Genomic DNA, 19,913 nt, shown 5'->3' on the forward strand with positions numbered 1-19,913 from the left:
GGTTCAAACTTTTTCAAATTTACACACATTATAGATATTGGTCTAAAGATGGTCCATGTGAATTTTGACCCCGTTTGATCCCTCGGTTCACCCACAGCCCCCCAAAACGTGAAATTTTTAAATCGGCTATACTTGCTAAAGCAGAAGCCCTATGGTGCAGAAATATTGGAACATTGTTTAAGCAGGCTATTCGTTTAGTATTTAAAATTTTGCCAGTTACCTTTACAACCCATAATATGTGTACCCTGTCAGTCCGATATAAGTCCCAAGGGAGGAATTCACTGGTTTACGATTAAGGCCGCAGAGCGGGAGTGCTCAGCTTGACGTCCGGACAGACGTGTTTTACGAGACAGTCGTTTGGGTGATTAGAAATCAGCTGTTTTTGTGTGCAGCAATGCTGTGTCGTTTTATTGAGTTACTACACGCATTTTCAGTTTTGGCGAAGGTTTTACACCTAAGACGTAATTTAATCTCAATAAACGTACTTCGGTTTCGTTTATGTCGGGCAAAACGTCATTGATCAACATAAATATGAAAAATAAACTTAACTTTTTAGAACGCCACGATAAATGGTCTTTAAATTCTCGTTGTCAGCTTGGCCGTCGCATAACCACGGGTCACTAAAGGTCAACTTGTAGGCATTACAACACAGTTACGAATTTTTCGTCATAACGTATCTTCTTTATTTTTGACAAATCAATTCAAGAATCAGTACTTAAGTCATGTATAAATTAGGCTAAACGGTATTGTTGAACACTGAGGACTGCATGCTGTTAAAAACAGTGTAAAAAGGTCATTAAATGGTCGCTTTTGCGAAACGAAGTTAAGTGAAAACCAGGTTGTTATGTATATATACCTTTGTAGCAAACGACTTTTTTATATAGTGTCTAATATAACAGTTAAGGCTTTCTAGGAAAATTTATGTTTAAATACTGAACTTGAACGACAATATCAAGGTCAAAGCAAGAGATTAAATTGAAAGTATTTTTCCCGTTCTTTTTCACCGTTTTTTTTTTGTAATTATATGACAATAATGATGCAAAAAGAATATGGACAAAAAAATTTAAAGTTAAGTTAATGCTTTTATCTACAAAATCTAAAAGTAACCGCAACATAGGTTTACCGTAAATCCGCATAAACGCGCGTGTGGGGACCCATTCGTTTTTGCTTGCAAAAACAATCATACATATAGATAAATTGTGTATAGTGTAGTAAGTTGGTAAATGTCGTATAGAATATATAAAATGGAAGTATATCAGAAAGCCACTTTTCTAGTTTGGGTTTATTATTATTGTTTTTGTTTAGTCTTATAAGGTGTTAAACTTTTCTGTGTTTAACAGGTTTGTTTGGTCACATGATCCAACATGTCATCATCTGGATTGCAAGTGACATCCATCATGAGTCTTCTATGCAGGCCTATTATAAAAAAGATTGGATTATTTTGTTTCTATGTTGGGAAATACCCTATCGGTAATGCACCATTGTTCCAAGATGGTGCTGACAGGCTTGTGAAGCGATTTTTCTATCAACATGCATCATTCAAAAGGTAAGACTCTGGGCAGAAATTAGCTGCTGCTTTAGTTGTTAGTCTCCGAGTGGCACTACACAACCAAATTGTGTCAAATTTGCAATCGTACATGTATTAGTCAAATTAGTGATGTACTGAACTCGCCGAAAAAGGTTCGGACCAAAACTGGATATTAGGCCGAATCAGACCAGATCTAAAATCCCCATTTCTTATGGATGTTTTTAACTGGATCTAGTGTTGTTGATCCGAGTGAACTTAATTTCGACAAACCAAAATCACTTCACAATGCGGAAGCTTTACTAAACTTGTGATATTTTGCAGACAACATTGCTTGTATTTTAGAGATGCAACAAATAGCTAATCTATGATGTTTCATATTGGCTTAAATGAAAATTAAGGCTTCAATTCCATCCAATAAAAAAGTGTGTTTTTGTCCTAACTGAAACATTGGAAAACGAAAAATTCGGCCGAAATGTTTCTGCCTACCAAAACTTCGGTACATCACTAGTGTAGATCATTTACTGCCTGCTCAAAGCATTTTCAGTCCCCATTGGTTTTGCATAGGCAATGCCAAAATGTAAATAAACTCCTGTTAGTTCAGCAATGTTTTCAGGCTGTTGGTTTAATTTTTACCATGAACAAAAACATTCTGTGCTGTAATTTGTGTTAGTTGTGTGTATAAGTTGATATATAAGTTCTTTAATTCAGATATTTCTTAGGCTAATAAAGTGCTTTTAGTCCAGTTACCAAAGCTGGAGACATCCAGGAGAAAGTTTTTTATGATTTTTTTACCATTTTACTTATTTTCTATTACATGTTAACAGCTGCTGTGTACAACGTTAGTTGATAGCTGTATACAAATGCATGTTAATAGCTGTATACAAATACATGTTAACATGTATTTATTTGTATCTGTATAATGCTGTGCTATATTAAAATTTGCTTATGTTGCCGCACCAATTGCGTCTCCATTTTTGTTTTAACAACTTCCAGTTATGACTTTTGGGTTTGGGTGATTTTTTAAATGTTTCAGCATCAACTTATTGAGATATATATTTCACAGGAACAACTCGTGATTTGATGAATGGTCGACATGTCGTACAACTTAATTACGAGTGCTACCAAGAAATGGCAGAAAAAGAAGTGAAAAAATTTTGCAACCAGACGCAGGAACGATGGCAGGAGATAAAAAACATTGCAGTTCACCACAGACTTGGGTTGGTTACGATATTTGGCATTCCGTATTATAGACCTTTACTGAAAATAATGATTCTATGGGTTATGTTATGCAATTATGGCATAAAAAGTGTAATTAAAACTCTTGCAGATGGTAGATGTTTCATTAAAATCAATTGTCTCTAGGAAAAATTCAATTTAATTTTGCCAAATTACACTTGATGATTGTAGTTATTGTACTTAACAACAACTTGCTGAAGCTTAAGGAGCTTTTTTAGGGGAAATGTGTTAAAGTAAAAATCCTAGGTTTTAAAAGTTGTTTCATTTTAGAAGAAAGATTTAGTTTAAGATTTGATGTTTGGGACTGTCCCAGTTAAAGAGGCGTGTATTGTGATTGCGATTTCCTCACCTCATCGAGTTGATGCACTCGCAGCAACACAGTTTTGTATCGACACATTGAAAGCCACCGTTCCAATTTGGAAGAAGGAGGTGTATAACGATGGCACAACAGAATGGATGGAAAACAAAGAGTGCACCTGGAAGATTTCTAAACGAACTTGACTCTGTTGTCACCTCCAAGCAACATGTACATGAAGTTCATTGTAATTTTGTTTTTGTCAAATAGTGGTTTTTGCATTTCTGATTGCAATTTTTTGCCTAATGGTGCTTTTAATATTTTGATTAAGTTATACGTGGTCAAATAGTTTACAACGTGAACAGGGTTGTGGCTAATAAGGTTCTATTTTGTTTTTGGCAATTTTTTTGCCTTGCAAATTTGAAACTTGTTTACTTTTGTGATTTATTTGTTTCTTCTCCTTTAACAAACAGATTCATAAAAACCCCTCACTAATTTAAAGGTTTAATATTGCAACCAATAAAACTTACTGATGGAAGATGTTAATATTTTAACAGGTTCGGCGAGAGTATTTATTCGCAAGAGGTAAGTTCCCACCGAAAATGTATTGGATTGGTTTGCTTTTGTTGGTAATTTTAGTTATTCTGGCAAAAGGCAAAGTTGAAATCCTCTGGGCCGTTATGTAAATGTAATTGTTTTGTGCAAAACTAAAACTCTCCGTACAGGTTTTAGGGAAAGTGCAAATTTATGTTGGGATAAGCGCGTGGTCGCTTGGATTATAACATAGCAAAATACTTTAAATGCCAACGCTAAGCTACTTCTTCTATCATGCAGATGTTAAAATGAAAAAAAAATTCTGGGGCGGCGTCCGTCATAACTGCTGCTCCTAAAACCGTGTTTGCCATAACTGTTGTCCCTGTGTTTATACTTGAGAATGCAGATTAAGATTAATTTAAACATAAAATAAAGGGAATCCATAAAATCACATGTTGTTTGCTAACAACATAATTTATTTTTTAACGTTGTGATTTGTCAAAGTTGTTTGTTTACGAGCGTTTTGGGAAATTTAGTCACGCTCCAATGACCATGACATGAAAGTTTTGCGATTAACCAAACGCTCTTGTTTTCGAATGCGACAATTTGGGCGTTAATTGCATCGTTGGAGTTACAATAGTACTTGGTGTTTTAATTGACCGCAGTTTGTTAAAAATCTTTGTTTGTAAAGTTTTCTAAATCTAATAAATGTGACGTAATAAATGTAGAGTCTTGCAAATATGATTTCAGTGTTTACTTATGACGTAATATTTTTCCAGAAGTTTCCATGTCGAATCATAGCTACTGAAGGCTATGTCCAATTCAAAATTGGGCCAATCAATAGATACGAATATATTTTTTACTTTGAATTGATTTCGCGATGACCTTTTGCCGATTGCAAACTACAAAACAAAATTAACATCCGAAAAAAGTTACTCGCGAAAAAAATTAATTGAATGACTGTGAAAATAAAACCTTGCGCCATCACTTGTTGCTTGACAGTTTGTGATTGCTTTAATTTGCGTTGTGGCAGATAATTTAAACTTAAAAGGCAAAATCATTGGTTAACCCGTTTTATAATGGCATTCGGGCGAGTTTGAGTTTCAAATTAAGTTGGCAGCGCTGTCTTATGACGACTGGATGATGTTGTATTAACTAATTATGTTTTCTGGCTTGCACGATTTGTAAACCTATGTGAAACCAGCCAACAATTGCAATTACGACAATTTTTGAATCGCAGATTGGTCACTTGTTGCTAGAACCATCAGCGATGGCTCATTTTAAAGATATGAGTGTAGATAATATGACATGCAGAATTAAATCAGTTGAATTTTAGGGCCAGTGCACATTGAATATTTTTTCGATTGATTTTGACTTGTTAATTATGAATTTACAATCGTGAATTTGTTATAGGCACCTTGTTGCTAGAACATTCAGCAATGGCTAATTTTGAACTAGACAGAACATGACATGCTAAAGTGATTGTGGACATTGTTTTTTAGTTTTTTAATCATAAGTTTGTTACAGTCCCTTTGCTGCTAGAATATTCAGCAATGGCTCATTTAATTGATATGACTGTAGAGAATATAACATACAAAATCAAAAGAGCAAAGTTAAATTTTAGCGCTGTCGCATGTATCAGGTGCTGCTTCCAATTTGCTAATAGTACAAGTAATGGCTCATTTTAAAGGTATGGGTGTAGAGCAGTGGTTCCCAACATGTGGTACGCATACCACTAGTGGTACATGAAGGTTTTTCAGGTGGTACGCCAGTAGCTTCCGTTTTTTTACAAAAAACAGGTGCGCCCTGAAATGACTTTCGATGCACTGGCATATTGTTGTTAATATTTTGACATGACTCCGATTTGCTCGAACATTGTGTTTGGGCTGATTTTAAAGCTGGTGTTTAGGAGAAAACTCTGCATTTTTTTAGGTTAACATGTCATATGTTAGATGAATATTTAATTTCAGTATTATGTCTTTTGTGGTTTTGGTGTAATTGCAATTGTTGGCTGCTTTCATTTAGGTGATTTGTAATGTGTACCTGTTATTTTTCTAAAATGAGCTATGCCCAAGTTGAAAGAGAATCCCTGTTCATTGAGCAACATTTTCAGGCTGCATTTCAGAAACTAAACAAAATACATTCCTAAAGTATTTGCTAAAGAACCATGATTATGATAAACCAAATCACCCAATTCGAGAATTAAAAATTCTACTTTTGTGAGTACAAAATTCCCCCTGGTTGAGATTCTTGCTAGGTGGCAAAAAGAATAGTGGTATTGATGCTTAAATTTGAGGCAGCTGTATAAGCTGTTGAGATTTTGCTTGTGTTAATTTGGGTTTATTATTATTATTGTTTTTGTTTAGTCTTATAAGGTGTTAAACTTTTCTGTGTTTAACAGGTTTGTTTGGTCACATGATCCAACATGTAATCATCTAGATTGCAAGTGACATCCATCATAAGTCTTCTATGCAAGCCTATTATAAAAAAGATTGGATAATTTTGTTTCTGTGTTGGGAAATACCCTATCTCTAACGCATTATTGTGCCAAGATGGTGCTGAAAGGCTTTTGAAGCGATTTTTCTACCAACTTGCATCATTCAAAAGGTAAGACTCTTGGCTGAAATTAGCTGCTGCTTTAGTTGTTGGTCTCCGAATGGCACTACACAACCAAATTGTGTCAAATTTGCAATAGTACATGTATTGGTCTAGATTAGTGATGCACTGAAGCTGCATAAAAAGTTTTGGACCGAAACTGAATATTCGGTCGAATCAGGCTAAACCTAAAATCCCCATTTCTTATGGATGTTTTTAACTGAATCTAGTGTTGTCAAGGCGAGTGAACTTAGTTTTGGCAAACCAAAATCACTTCACAATGCGGAAGCTTTATTTATTGTTCTAGTTTAATGCATAAATCACATGCATGAAAATGTTTAGTTTAGTTTTTATTGGTAAAAAAAATTTTTTAACAAAAAAAAAATTTTAAAAACAAAATTTTAACTAGTTTTGATGTTTCACGGCATTGTGTAAATGTTCATCATGTTAAGCTTCATCATTTTGGTTGTGTTATGCAGATCGTTTATTTTTAAAGAAATTTTTTTAGACAAACCATATTTGTAGATACTGAAGATTTCAGTTACGTTGAGTTCAGTGGAAAAGATGGAAGAACTTGTGCAACAAGCCACGCCACCGGAAGGATTGCCAAAGGTAAAACATAATATTCCTGCCAATGTGCACTTACCACAGTCTTGTAGTTTCAGCTATGTTAAGAATCAAACTCTACTGTACAGATAAGAGTGCATCTAAATTAGACAGAACATGTAATGTAGTATGGACAGTGCAATATCACTGATATCTGTATGTGGTATGAATTAAGTCTGTTGACCAAAATACAGTTTGTGTTAAATCTTGTGTTAAAAATGCATTAAGCAACATAGTCATTCTATAGTTTGTTTTTCAATCTTGCCTAAAAGGCTTGCATTATAACTGTTGTCTGTGCTGATTTTGATGCACAATGCACTATACTGTCTATATTCATGTGACCGCACTGTGTCTTGAAAGCTAACAATACTGTGTTAAAAGGACTGGATATTGTAAAACTTTTTGTTATGTAACTTATTTAGAAACAAAACTGTGCTTTTTATATCTGTGCTAGTTCTCATTTTTTTTCAAAAACAGCACTTTTGGGGTTCGTAATATGTAACAACATGCCACACAATGCACTGTAACGAAACTTTTGTGTCAGCAAAGATAGTTAATGAACCTTTCGGAATTTTGCCCAAGCAGATGGTAACCATAATATGAATGTCTTAGCTACTTGTAATATCCTGGTGTGATTGTCAGCTTAAACAAGTAAACCATAACTTTAGTTTTTTTAAATAAGTACATGTTTTATTGACTTACTTTTAATTTTCTAAACTTCCAGGTGACAAATAAAAAATTTGGGGTGCAAAAAATACATTGTTTTTTATTACCCCATTCCTATAGAACCGTTTGGGGTAAAAACGAACAACAGGATATCTGAAAAAATATAGAAGCTCCCCAAGTGGAGTATTTTTTGTTTAATCTGCAATAAAGTTTCTAAAGGATGTTAGACTTTTTATCATATAAATTTTACTACTGTTGTTTCAACCAGCATAACATTGCCTGAAAACAAAATCTGAGAATGGTTTATGGCTTATTGTTTAGGCACAGAATAAATACATCTTATGAAAAAGAAAGTATTACAAATTTGTTTTTGAATCACAGTACGCCAGGCCCATTGAAGGCGCCATACCGAATCAGCCGGTCACCAAGCAAATTTGTTTTTGGGTTAGCTGTGACTGTATGTTTTTTTTACCCCAACTTCGGCAATTTTTTTTTACCCTATTTGACTATATTTGGCCGAATCAGGCCAAACCTAAAATCCCTATTTCTTATTGATGTTTTCAAACTCGTTTTAGAGGTATGGGTGTAGGGAAGAAAACTTGTAAATGTTAAAGAGCTGCATTAATTATCAGGCCAGCGCACATCGAATATTGTTTGGGTGAATATGGCATATTGTTATTAATATTTCGACATGTCTCCGACTTGCTCGAACATTGTGTTTGGGCTTATTTTAAAGCTTGTGTTTAGAAGAAAACTCCGTTTCTGGAGTACGCCTGGCGTTATGACGCTCATATCGATGCATATTAATTTTAAAATATGCATAATATTAACTGAAAAAATTTTTTTGCCAAAGTTTATGCGCTGAAAAGCTTAAGAAGCAGAGAATGTTGTGTCAAAATTTTAGTATCATATATTTTTTAGTTTAGAGCAATTAGCGATTGTTTGTCCAGTTTCACTCTGGTATGTTTTTAGGTTAATATGTCATGTTTTGAACATTGAATTTCAGTATTATATCTTTTGTGGTTTGGGTGTAATTGCAATTGTTGGCTGCTTTCATTTAAGTGATTTGTAATGTGTACCTGTTATTTTTCTAAAATGAGCTATGCCCAAGTTGAAAGAGAATCCCTGTTCATTGAGCAACATTTTTAGGCTGCATTTCAGAAACTAAACAAAATACATTCCTAAAGTATTTGCTAAAGAACCATGATTATGATAAACCGAATCACCCCAATTCGAGAATTACAAATTCTACTTTTGTGAGTACAAAATTCCCCCTGGTTGAGATTCTTGCAAGAATAGTGGTATTGATGCTTAAATTTAAGGCAGCTGTATAAGTTGTTGAGATTTTGCTTGTGTTAGTTTGGGATTATTATTATTGTTTTTGTTTAGTCTTATAAGGTGTTAAACTTTTCTGTGTTTAACAGGTTTGTTTGGTCACATGATCCAACATGTCATCATCTAGATTGCAAGTGACATCCATCATGAGTCTTCTATGCAGGCCTATTATAAAAAAGATTGGATTATTTTGCTTCTATGTTGGGAAATACCCTATCGGTAATGCACCATTGTTCCAAGATGGTGCTGACAGGCTTATGGTGCTGACAGGCTTTTACTACCAACATGCATCATTCAAAAGGTAAGACTCTCGGCAGAAATTAGCTGCTGCTTTAGTTGTTGGTCTCCGAATGGCACTACACAACCAAATTGTGTCAAATTTGCAATAGTACATGTATTGGTCTAGATTAGTGATGCACTGAAGCTGCATAAAAAGTTTTGGACCGAAACTGAATATTCGGTCGAATCAGGCTAAACCTAAAATCCCCATTTCTTATGGATGTTTTTAACTGAATCTAGTGTTGTCAAGGCGAGTGAACTTAGTTTTGGCAAACCAAAATCACTTCACAATGCGGAAGCTTTATTTATTGTTCTAGTTTAATGCATAAATCACATGCATGAAAATGTTTAGTTTAGTTTTTATTGGTAAAAAAAATTTTTTAACAAAAAAAAAATTTTAAAAACAAAATTTTAACTAGTTTTGATGTTTCACGGCATTGTGTAAATGTTCATCATGTTAAGCTTCATCATTTTGGTTGTGTTATGCAGATCGTTTATTTTTAAAGAAATTTTTTTAGACAAACCATATTTGTAGATACTGAAGATTTCAGTTACGTTGAGTTCAGTGGAAAAGATGGAAGAACTTGTGCAACAAGCCACGCCACCGGAAGGATTGCCAAAGGTAAAACATAATATTCCTGCCAATGTGCACTTACCACAGTCTTGTAGTTTCAGCTATGTTAAGAATCAAACTCTACTGTACAGATAAGAGTGCATCTAAATTAGACAGAACATGTAATGTAGTATGGACAGTGCAATATCACTGATATCTGTATGTGGTATGAATTAAGTCTGTTGACCAAAATACAGTTTGTGTTAAATCTTGTGTTAAAAATGCATTAAGCAACATAGTCATTCTATAGTTTGTTTTTCAATCTTGCCTAAAAGGCTTGCATTATAACTGTTGTCTGTGCTGATTTTGATGCACAATGCACTATACTGTCTATATTCATGTGACCGCACTGTGTCTTGAAAGCTAACAATACTGTGTTAAAAGGACTGGATATTGTAAAACTTTTTGTTATGTAACTTATTTAGAAACAAAACTGTGCTTTTTATATCTGTGCTAGTTCTCATTTTTTTTCAAAAACAGCACTTTTGGGGTTCGTAATATGTAACAACATGCCACACAATGCACTGTAACGAAACTTTTGTGTCAGCAAAGATAGTTAATGAACCTTTCGGAATTTTGCCCAAGCAGATGGTAACCATAATATGAATGTCTTAGCTACTTGTAATATCCTGGTGTGATTGTCAGCTTAAACAAGTAAACCATAACTTTAGTTTTTTTAAATAAGTACATGTTTTATTGACTTACTTTTAATTTTCTAAACTTCCAGGTGACAAATAAAAAATTTGGGGTGCAAAAAATACATTGTTTTTTATTACCCCATTCCTATAGAACCGTTTGGGGTAAAAACGAACAACAGGATATCTGAAAAAATATAGAAGCTCCCCAAGTGGAGTATTTTTTGTTTAATCTGCAATAAAGTTTCTAAAGGATGTTAGACTTTTTATCATATAAATTTTACTACTGTTGTTTCAACCAGCATAACATTGCCTGAAAACAAAATCTGAGAATGGTTTATGGCTTATTGTTTAGGCACAGAATAAATACATCTTATGAAAAAGAAAGTATTACAAATTTGTTTTTGAATCACAGTACGCCAGGCCCATTGAAGGCGCCATACCGAATCAGCCGGTCACCAAGCAAATTTGTTTTTGGGTTAGCTGTGACTGTATGTTTTTTTTACCCCAACTTCGGCAATTTTTTTTTACCCTATTTGACTATATTTGGCCGAATCAGGCCAAACCTAAAATCCCTATTTCTTATTGATGTTTTCAAACTCGTTTTAGAGGTATGGGTGTAGGGAAGAAAACTTGTAAATGTTAAAGAGCTGCATTAATTATCAGGCCAGCGCACATCGAATATTGTTTGGGTGAATATGGCATATTGTTATTAATATTTCGACATGTCTCCGACTTGCTCGAACATTGTGTTTGGGCTTATTTTAAAGCTTGTGTTTAGAAGAAAACTCCGTTTCTGGAGTACGCCTGGCGTTATGACGCTCATATCGATGCATATTAATTTTAAAATATGCATAATATTAACTGAAAAAATTTTTTTGCCAAAGTTTATGCGCTGAAAAGCTTAAGAAGCAGAGAATGTTGTGTCAAAATTTTAGTATCATATATTTTTTAGTTTAGAGCAATTAGCGATTGTTTGTCCAGTTTCACTCTGGTATGTTTTTAGGTTAATATGTCATGTTTTGAACATTGAATTTCAGTATTATATCTTTTGTGGTTTGGGTGTAATTGCAATTGTTGGCTGCTTTCATTTAAGTGATTTGTAATGTGTACCTGTTATTTTTCTAAAATGAGCTATGCCCAAGTTGAAAGAGAATCCCTGTTCATTGAGCAACATTTTTAGGCTGCATTTCAGAAACTAAACAAAATACATTCCTAAAGTATTTGCTAAAGAACCATGATTATGATAAACCGAATCACCCCAATTCGAGAATTACAAATTCTACTTTTGTGAGTACAAAATTCCCCCTGGTTGAGATTCTTGCAAGAATAGTGGTATTGATGCTTAAATTTAAGGCAGCTGTATAAGTTGTTGAGATTTTGCTTGTGTTAGTTTGGGATTATTATTATTGTTTTTGTTTAGTCTTATAAGGTGTTAAACTTTTCTGTGTTTAACAGGTTTGTTTGGTCACATGATCCAACATGTCATCATCTAGATTGCAAGTGACATCCATCATGAGTCTTCTATGCAGGCCTATTATAAAAAAGATTGGATTATTTTGCTTCTATGTTGGGAAATACCCTATCGGTAATGCACCATTGTTCCAAGATGGTGCTGACAGGCTTATGGTGCTGACAGGCTTTTACTACCAACATGCATCATTCAAAAGGTAAGACTCTCGGCAGAAATTAGCTGCTGCTTTAGTTGTTGGTCTCCGAATGGCACTACACAACCAAATTGTGTCAAATTTGCAATCGTACATGTATTAGTCCAGATTAGTGATGTACTGAACTCGCCTAAAAAGGTTCGGACCAAAACTGGATATTAGGCCGAATCAGACCAAACCTAAAATCCCCATTTCTTATGGATGTTTTTATCTAGTGTTGTTGATCCGAGTGAACTTAATTTCGACAAACCAAAAAACTAAATTTGTGATATTTTGCAGACAACATTGCTTGTATTTTAGAGATGCAACAAATAGCTAATCTATGATGTTTCATATTGGCTTAAATGAAAATTAAGGCTTCAATTCCATGCAATAAAAAAGTGTGTTTTTGTCCTAACTGAAACATTGGAAAACGAAAAATTCGGCCGAAATGTTTCTGCCTACCAAAACTTCGGTACATCACTAGTGTAGATCATTTACTGCCTGCTCAAAGCATTTTCAGTCCCCATTGGTTTTGCATAGGCAATGCCAAAATGTAAATAAATTCCTGTTAGTTCAGCAATGTTTTTAGGCTGTTGGTTTAATTTTTACCATGAACAAAAACATTCTGTGCTGTAATTTGTGTTAGTTGTGTGTATAAGTTGATATATAAGTTCTTTAATTCAGATATTTCTTAGGCTAATAAAGTGCTTTTAGTCCAGTTACCAAAGCTGGAGACATCCAGGAGAAAGTTTTTTATGATTTTTTTACCATTTTACTTATTTTCTATTACATGTTAACAGCTGCTGTGTACAACGTTAGTTGATAGCTGTATACAAATGCATGTTAATAGCTGTATACAAATACATGTTAACATGTATTTATTTGTATCTGTATAATGCTGTGCTAGTTTAAAATTTGCTTATGTTGCCGCACCAATTACGTCTCCATTTTTGTTTTAACAACTTCCAGTTATGACTTTTGGGTTTGGGTGATTTTTTAAATGTTTCAGCATCAACTTATTATGGGTCCCCTTCCATGAAGGGGACACATATTGTTTTTGTCTATATTTTTTTTTTCTTTTTTTCTTTTTTCTTTTTTTCTTCTTTCGTTTTTCTTTTTTCTTTTTTCTTTTTTTCTTTTTTTCTTTCTAACGCAGATTTGTTCCCTCGTTTTGGTCAACAAAGAATGGTTCAAACTTTTTCAAATTTACACACATTACAGATATTGGTCTAAAGATGGTCCATGTAAATTTTGACCCCGTTTGATCCCTCGGTTCACCCACAGCCCCCCAAAACGTGAAATTTTTAGCGCGGATTTGTTCCCACGTTTTGGTCAAGAAAGAATGGTTCAAAGTTTTTCAAATTGACACACATAATAGGTATTGGTCTAAAGATGGTCCATGTGAATTTTGACCCCGTTTGATCCCTCGGTTCACCCACAGCACCCCAAAACGTGAAATTTTTAGCGCGGCTATTGTTCCCACGTTTTGGTCAAGAAAGAATGGTTCAAACTTTTTCAATTTTACACACATTACAGATATTGGTCTAAAGATGGTCCATGTGAATTTTGACCCCGTATGACCCAGAGGTTCACCCACAGGCCCCCGAAACGTAAATGTGTCTAACGCTCGTTTGGTCAAGAAAGACACTGTAGGCAGAAGTACCAAGAGAGTAACTCACTGGTTTACGATAGCGGGAGGGCTCAGCTTGACGTCGGACAGACATTTTACGAGACATCGTTTCAGTGATTAGAAATCAGCTGTTTTGCACAGCAATGCTATGTCGTTTTATTAAGTTATCACTCACATTTTTAGTTTTGGCGAAGGTTTTACACCTATGACGTGATTTAAGCCTAATAACCGTGCTTCGGTTTTGTATATGTCAAGAAAAACTTTGTTAATAAAAGTTAAGATGAAAAAATTAACTTGACTTTTTTGCCAAATAAATGTTTTTTTAAATGCTCGCTGTCAGGTTGGCCGCCGCATGATCACGGGTTACTTAAGGTCAACTTGTCGGTATTACAAACACAGCTCAGAACTTTCTTCATAACGTAGCGTTTTTTTAACAATCAATTTAGGAGTCAATACTCAAGGCATGTATAAATTAGGCTTAACAGTATTGTTGAACACGAATGACGGCGTGCTATTGAAAACGGTGTCAAAAGGTCAAACAGTCGTTTGGCGTGTGCACCCTGAGAGGTTACTACAGGTCAATGGTACTCATTTTGCGAAACAAAGTTATATGAAAAACAATTTGTTATGTATACACTTGTAGCAAATTGCTTTTTAATTTAAAGTGTCTGTAACACAACTGTTACAGCTTTCTCAAAAAAATTGCCCGACCTTGGAGGACTATATCTGGGTTAAAGCAAGAGATTAGATTTAAGTCTTTGTTACGTTTTTTTAATGTTTTTGTAATTACATGACAATAATAGTGCAAAAAGAATACGAACAATTTTTTTTATTGTTGGGTTAATGCTTTCTAAAAATTTGTCCTTAAGAATGTAAAAATCACCGCAACATTTGTTTACCGTAAATCCGCACAAACATGCGTGTGGGGACCCATTAGTTTTTGTTTACAAAAACAATCATATGTGTAGATCAAATGATGTGTATAGTAAATTGGTAAATATCGTATAGAATATATAAAATGGAAGTATATCAGAAAGCCACTCTTCTAGTTGAGATATATATTTCACAGGAACAACTCGTGATTTGATGAATGGTCGACATGTCGTACAACTTAATTACGAGTGCTACCAAGAAATGGCAGAAAAAGAAGTGAAAAATTTTGCAACCAGACGCAGGAACGATGGCAGGAGATAAAAAACATTGCAGTTCACCACAGACTTGGGTTGGTTACGATATTTGGCATTCCGTATTATAGACCTTTACTGAAAATAATGATTCTATGGGTTATGTGATGCAATTATGGCATAAAAAGTGTAATTAAAACTCTTGCAGATGGTAGATGTTTCATTAAAATCAATTGTCTCTAGGAAAAATTCAATTTAATTTTGCCAAATTACACTTGATGATTGTAGTTATTGTACTTAACAACAACTTGCTGAAGCTTAAGGAGCTTTTTTAGGGGAAATGTGTTAAAGTAAAAATCCTAGGTTTTAAAAGTTGTTTCATTTTAGAAGAAAGATTTAGTTTAAGATTTGATGTTTAGGACTGTCCCAGTTAAAGCGGCGTGTATTGTGATTGCGATTTCCTCACCTCATCGAGTTGATGCACTCGCAGCAACACAGTTTTGTATCGACACATTGAAAGCCACCGTTCCAATTTGGAAGAAGGAGGTGTATAACGATGGCACAACAGAATGGATGGAAAACAAAGAGTGCACCTGGAAGATTTCTAAACGAACTTCACTCTGTTGTCACCTCCAAGCAACATGTACATGAAGTTCATTGTAATTTTGTTTTTGTCAAATAGTGGTTTTTGCATTTCTGATTGCAATTTTTTGCCTAATGGTGCTTTTAATATTTTGATTAAGTTATACATGGTCAAATAGTTTACAACGTGAACAGGGTTGTGGCTAATAAGGTTCTATTTTGTTTTTGGCAATTTTTTTGCATTGCAAATTTGAAACTTGTTTACTTTTGTGATTTATTTGTTTCTTCTCCTTTAACAAACAGATTCATCAAACCCCCTCACTAATTTAAAGGTTTAATATTGCAACCAATAAAACTTACTGATGGAAGATGTTAATATTTTAACAGGTTCGGCGAGAGTATTTATTCGCAAGAGGTAAGTTCCCACCGAAAATGTATTGGATTGGTTTGCTTTTGTTGGTAATTTTAGTTATTCTGGCAAAAGGCAAAGTTGAAAACCTCTGGGCCGTTATGTAAATGTAATTGTTTTGTGCGAAACTAAAACTCTCCGTACAGGTTTTAGGGAAAGTGCAAATTTATGTTGGGATAAGCGCGTGGTCGCTTGGATTATAACATAGCAAAATACTTTAAATGCCAACGCTAAGCTACTTCTTCTATCATGCAGATGTTAAAATGAAAAAAAAGTTCTGGGGCGGCGTCCGTCATAACTACTGCTCCTAAAACCGTGTTTGCCATAACTATTGTCCCTGTGTTTATACTTGAGAATGCAGATTAAGATTAATTTAAACATAAAATAAAGGGAATCCATAAAATCACATGTTGTTTGCTAACAACATAATTTATTTTTAACGTTGTGATTTGTCAAAGTTGTTTGTTTACGAGCGTTTTGGGAAATTTAGTCACGCTCCAATGACCATGACATGAAAGTTTTGCGATTAACCAAACGCTCTTGTTTTCGAATGCGACAATTTGTGCGTTAATTGCACAGTTGGAGTTAAAATAGTACTTGGTGTTTTAATTGACCGCAGTTTGTTAAAAATCTTTGTTTGTAAAGTTTTCTAAATCTAATAAATGTGACGTAATAAATGTAGAGTCTTGCAAATATGATTTCAGTGTTTACTTATGACGTAATATTTTTCCAGAAGTTTCCATGTCGAATCATAGCTACTGAAGGCTATGTCCAATACAAAATTGGGCCAATCAATAGATACGAATATATTTTTTACTTTGAATTGATTTCGCGATGACCTTTTGCCGATTGCAAACTACAAAACAAAATTAACATCCGCAAAAAGTTACTCGCGAAAAATATTAATTGAATGACTGTGAAAATAAAACCTTGCGCCATCACTTGTTGCTTGACGGTTTGTGATTGCTTTAATTTGCGTTGTGGCAGATAATTTAAACTTAAAAGGCAAAATCATTGGTTAACCCGTTTTATAATGGCATTCGGGCGAGTTTGAGTTTCAAATTAAGTTGGCAGCGCTGTCTTATGACGACTGGATGATGTTGTATTAACTAATTATGTTTTCTGGCTTGCACGATTTGTAAACCTATGTGAAACCAGCCAACAATTGCAATTACGACAATTTTTGAATCGCAGATTGGTCACTTGCTGCTAGAACCATCAGCGATGGCTCATTTTAAAGATATGAGTGTAGATAATATGACATGCAGAATTAAATCAGTTGAATTTTGGGGCCAGTGCACATTGAATATTTTTTCGATTGATTTTGACTTGTTAATTATGAATTTACAATCGTGAATTTGTTATAGGCACCTTGTTGCTAGAACATTCAGCAATGGCTAATTTTAAACTATACAGAACATGACATGCTAAAGTGATTGTGGACATTGTTTTTTAGTTTTTTAATCATAAGTTTGTTACAGTCCCTTTGCTGCTAGAATATTCAGCAATGGCTCATTTAATTGATATGACTGTAGAGAATATAACATACAAAATCAAAAGAGCAAAGTAAAATTTTAGCGCTGTCGCATGTATCAGGTGCTGCTTCCGATTTGCTAATAGTACAAGTAATGGCTCATTTTAAAGGTATGGGTGTAGAGCAGTGGTTCCCAACATGTGGTACGCATACCACTAGTGGTACATGAAGGTTTTTCAGGTGGTACGCCAATAGCTTCCGTTTTTTTACAAAAAACAGGTGCGCCCTGAAATGACTTTCGATGCACTGGCATATTGTTGTTAATATTTTGACATGACTCCGATTTGCTCGAACATTGTGTTTGGGCTTATTTTAAAGCTGGTGTTTAGGAGAAAACTCTGCATTTTTTTAGGTTAACATGTCATATGACTAAGTATTGCTCATCCAGCAGTTTTATTGTAAACAATCGACGTTTCGACGTCCTATACAAGACGCCTTCATCAGGATAATGACATAACTTGCAGGACAAATTTGATGAGCAATACTTAGTCATACATTATGCCTGGCAGCAATAGCTTATAACATGTCATATGTTAGATGAATATTTAATTTCAGTATTATGTCTTTTGTGGTTTTGGTGTAATTGCAATTGTTGGCTGCTTTCATTTAGGTGATTTGTAATGTGTACCTGTTATTTTTCTAAAATGAGCTATGCCCAAGTTGAAAGAGAATCCCTGTTCATTGAGCAACATTTTCAGGCTGCATTTCAGAAACTAAACAAAATACATTCCTAAAGTATTTGCTAAAGAACCATGATTATGATAAACCAAATCACCCAATTCGAGAATTACAAATTCTACTTTTGTGAGTACAAAATTCCCCCTGGTTGAGATTCTTGCTAGGTGGCAAAAAAGAATAGTGGTATTGATGCTTAAATTTAAGGCAGCTGTATAAGCTGTTGAGATTTTGCTTGTGTTAATTTGGGTTTATTATTATTATTGTTTTTGTTTAGTCTTGTAAGGTGTTAAACTTTTCTGTGTTTAACAGGTTTGTTTGGTCACATGATCCAACATGTAATCATCTAGATTGCAAGTGACATCCATCATAAGTCTTCTATGCAAGCCTATTATAAAAAAGATTGGATTATTTTGCTTCTGTGTTGGGAAATACCCTATCTCTAACGCATTATTGTGCCAAGATGGTGCTGAAAGGCTTTTGAAGCGATTTTTCTACCAACTTGCATCATTCAAAAGGTAAGACTCTTGGCTGAAATTAGCTGCTGCTTTAGTTGTTGGTCTCCGAATGGCACTACACAACCAAATTGTGTCAAATTTGCAATAGTACATGTATTGGTCTAGATTAGTGATGCACTGAAGCTGCATAAAAAGTTTTGGACCGAAACTGAATATTCGGTCGAATCAGGCTAAACCTAAAATCCCCTTTTCTTAGGATGTTTTCAACTGAATCTAGTGTTGTCAAGGCGAGTGAACTTAGTTTTGGCAAACCAAAATCACTTCACAATGCGGAAGCTTTATTTATTGTTCTAGTTTAATGCATAAATCACATGCATGAAAATGTTTAGTTTAGTTTTTATTGGTAAAAAACAATTTTTTAACAAAAAAAAAAATTTTGAAAACAAAATTTTAACTAGTTTTGATGTTTCACGGCATTGTGTAAATGTTCATCATGTTAAGCTTCATCATTTTGGTTGTGTTATGCAGATCGTTTATTTTTAAAGAAATTTTTTTAGACAAACCATATTTGTAGATACTGAAGATTTCAGTTACGTTGAGTTCAGTGGAAAAGATGGAAGAACTTGTGCAACAAGCCACGGCACCGGAAGGATTGCCAAAGGTAAAACATAATATTCCTGCCAATGTGCAGTTACCACAGTCTTGTAGTTTCAGCTATGTTAAGAATCAAACTCTACTGTACAGATAAGAGTGCATTTAAATTAGACAGAACATGTAATGTAGTATGGACAGTGCAATATCACTGATATCTGTATGTGGTATGAATTAAGTTTGTTGACCAAAATACAGTTTGTGTTAAATCTTGTGTTAAAAATGCATTAAGCAACATAGTCATTCTATAGTTTGTTTTTCAATCTTGCCTAAAAGGCTTGCATTATAACTGTTGTCTGTGCTGATTTTGATGCACAATGCACTATACTGTCTATATTCATGTGACCACACTGTGTCTTGAAAGCTAACAATACTGTGTTAAAAGGACTGGATATTGTAAAACTTTTTGTTATGTAACTTATTTAGAAACAAAACTGTGCTTTTTATATCTGTGCTAGTTCTCATTTTTTTTCAAAAACAGCACTTTTGGGGTTCGTAATATGTAACAACATGCCACACAATGCACTGTAACGAAACTTTTGTGTCACCAAATATAGTTAAGTTAGTGAACCTTTCGGAATTTTGCCCAAGCAGATGGTAACCATAATATGAATGTCTTAGCTACTTGGAATATCCTGGTTTGATTGTCAGCTTAAACAAGTAAACCATAACTTTAGTTTTTTTAAATAAGTACATGTTTTATTGACTTACTTTTAATTTTCTAAACTTCCAGGTGACAAATAAAAAAATTTGGGGTGCAAAAAATACATTGTTTTTTATTATCCCATTCCTATAGAACCGTTTGGGGTAAAAACGAACAACAGGATATCTGAAAAAATATAGAAGCTCCCCAAGTGGAGTCTTTTTTGTTTAATCTGC

At 34.2% G+C, this 19,913-nt stretch overlaps 1 protein-coding gene and 1 pseudogene across 3 annotated transcripts; both read left to right on the plus strand.

The window, feature by feature from the left end:
- The first annotated feature begins 1,085 nt into the window (after positions 1–1,085).
- On the plus strand, positions 1,086–3,206 carry LOC145208181 (molybdopterin synthase catalytic subunit-like). Of its 2 annotated transcripts, XM_080078889.1 has the most exons (3): positions 1,092–1,546; positions 2,592–2,745; positions 3,035–3,206. In XM_080078889.1, the coding sequence occupies exons 1-3, from the start codon at positions 1,531–1,533 to the stop codon at positions 3,045–3,047; spliced, it is 183 nt and encodes a 60-aa protein (XP_079935015.1). In that variant the 5' UTR covers positions 1,092–1,530; the 3' UTR covers positions 3,048–3,206. The 2 variants fall into 2 exon arrangements, with proteins under 2 accessions (XP_079935014.1, XP_079935015.1); XM_080078888.1 differs by lacking the exon at positions 3,035–3,206 and having other exon boundaries at positions 1,086–1,546.
- Positions 3,207–3,224: 18 nt separating this feature from the next.
- On the plus strand, positions 3,225–19,151 carry LOC145208180 (molybdopterin synthase catalytic subunit-like; annotated as a pseudogene). The gene is made up of 11 exons (XR_013854514.1): positions 3,225–3,290; positions 3,617–3,644; positions 5,995–6,200; positions 6,714–6,800; positions 8,885–9,096; positions 9,593–9,696; positions 14,671–14,823; positions 15,145–15,368; positions 15,695–15,722; positions 18,238–18,443; positions 18,958–19,151. The product of XR_013854514.1 is annotated as a molybdopterin synthase catalytic subunit-like (transcript).
- The last annotated feature ends 762 nt before the right edge of the window (positions 19,152–19,913 follow it).

This window comes from Phallusia mammillata, unplaced genomic scaffold, assembly GCF_965637545.1.
Source record: "Phallusia mammillata unplaced genomic scaffold, kaPhaMamm4.hap1.1 HAP1_SCAFFOLD_218, whole genome shotgun sequence".
In the NCBI taxonomy this organism is placed as follows: Eukaryota; Metazoa; Chordata; class Ascidiacea; order Phlebobranchia; family Ascidiidae; genus Phallusia; species Phallusia mammillata.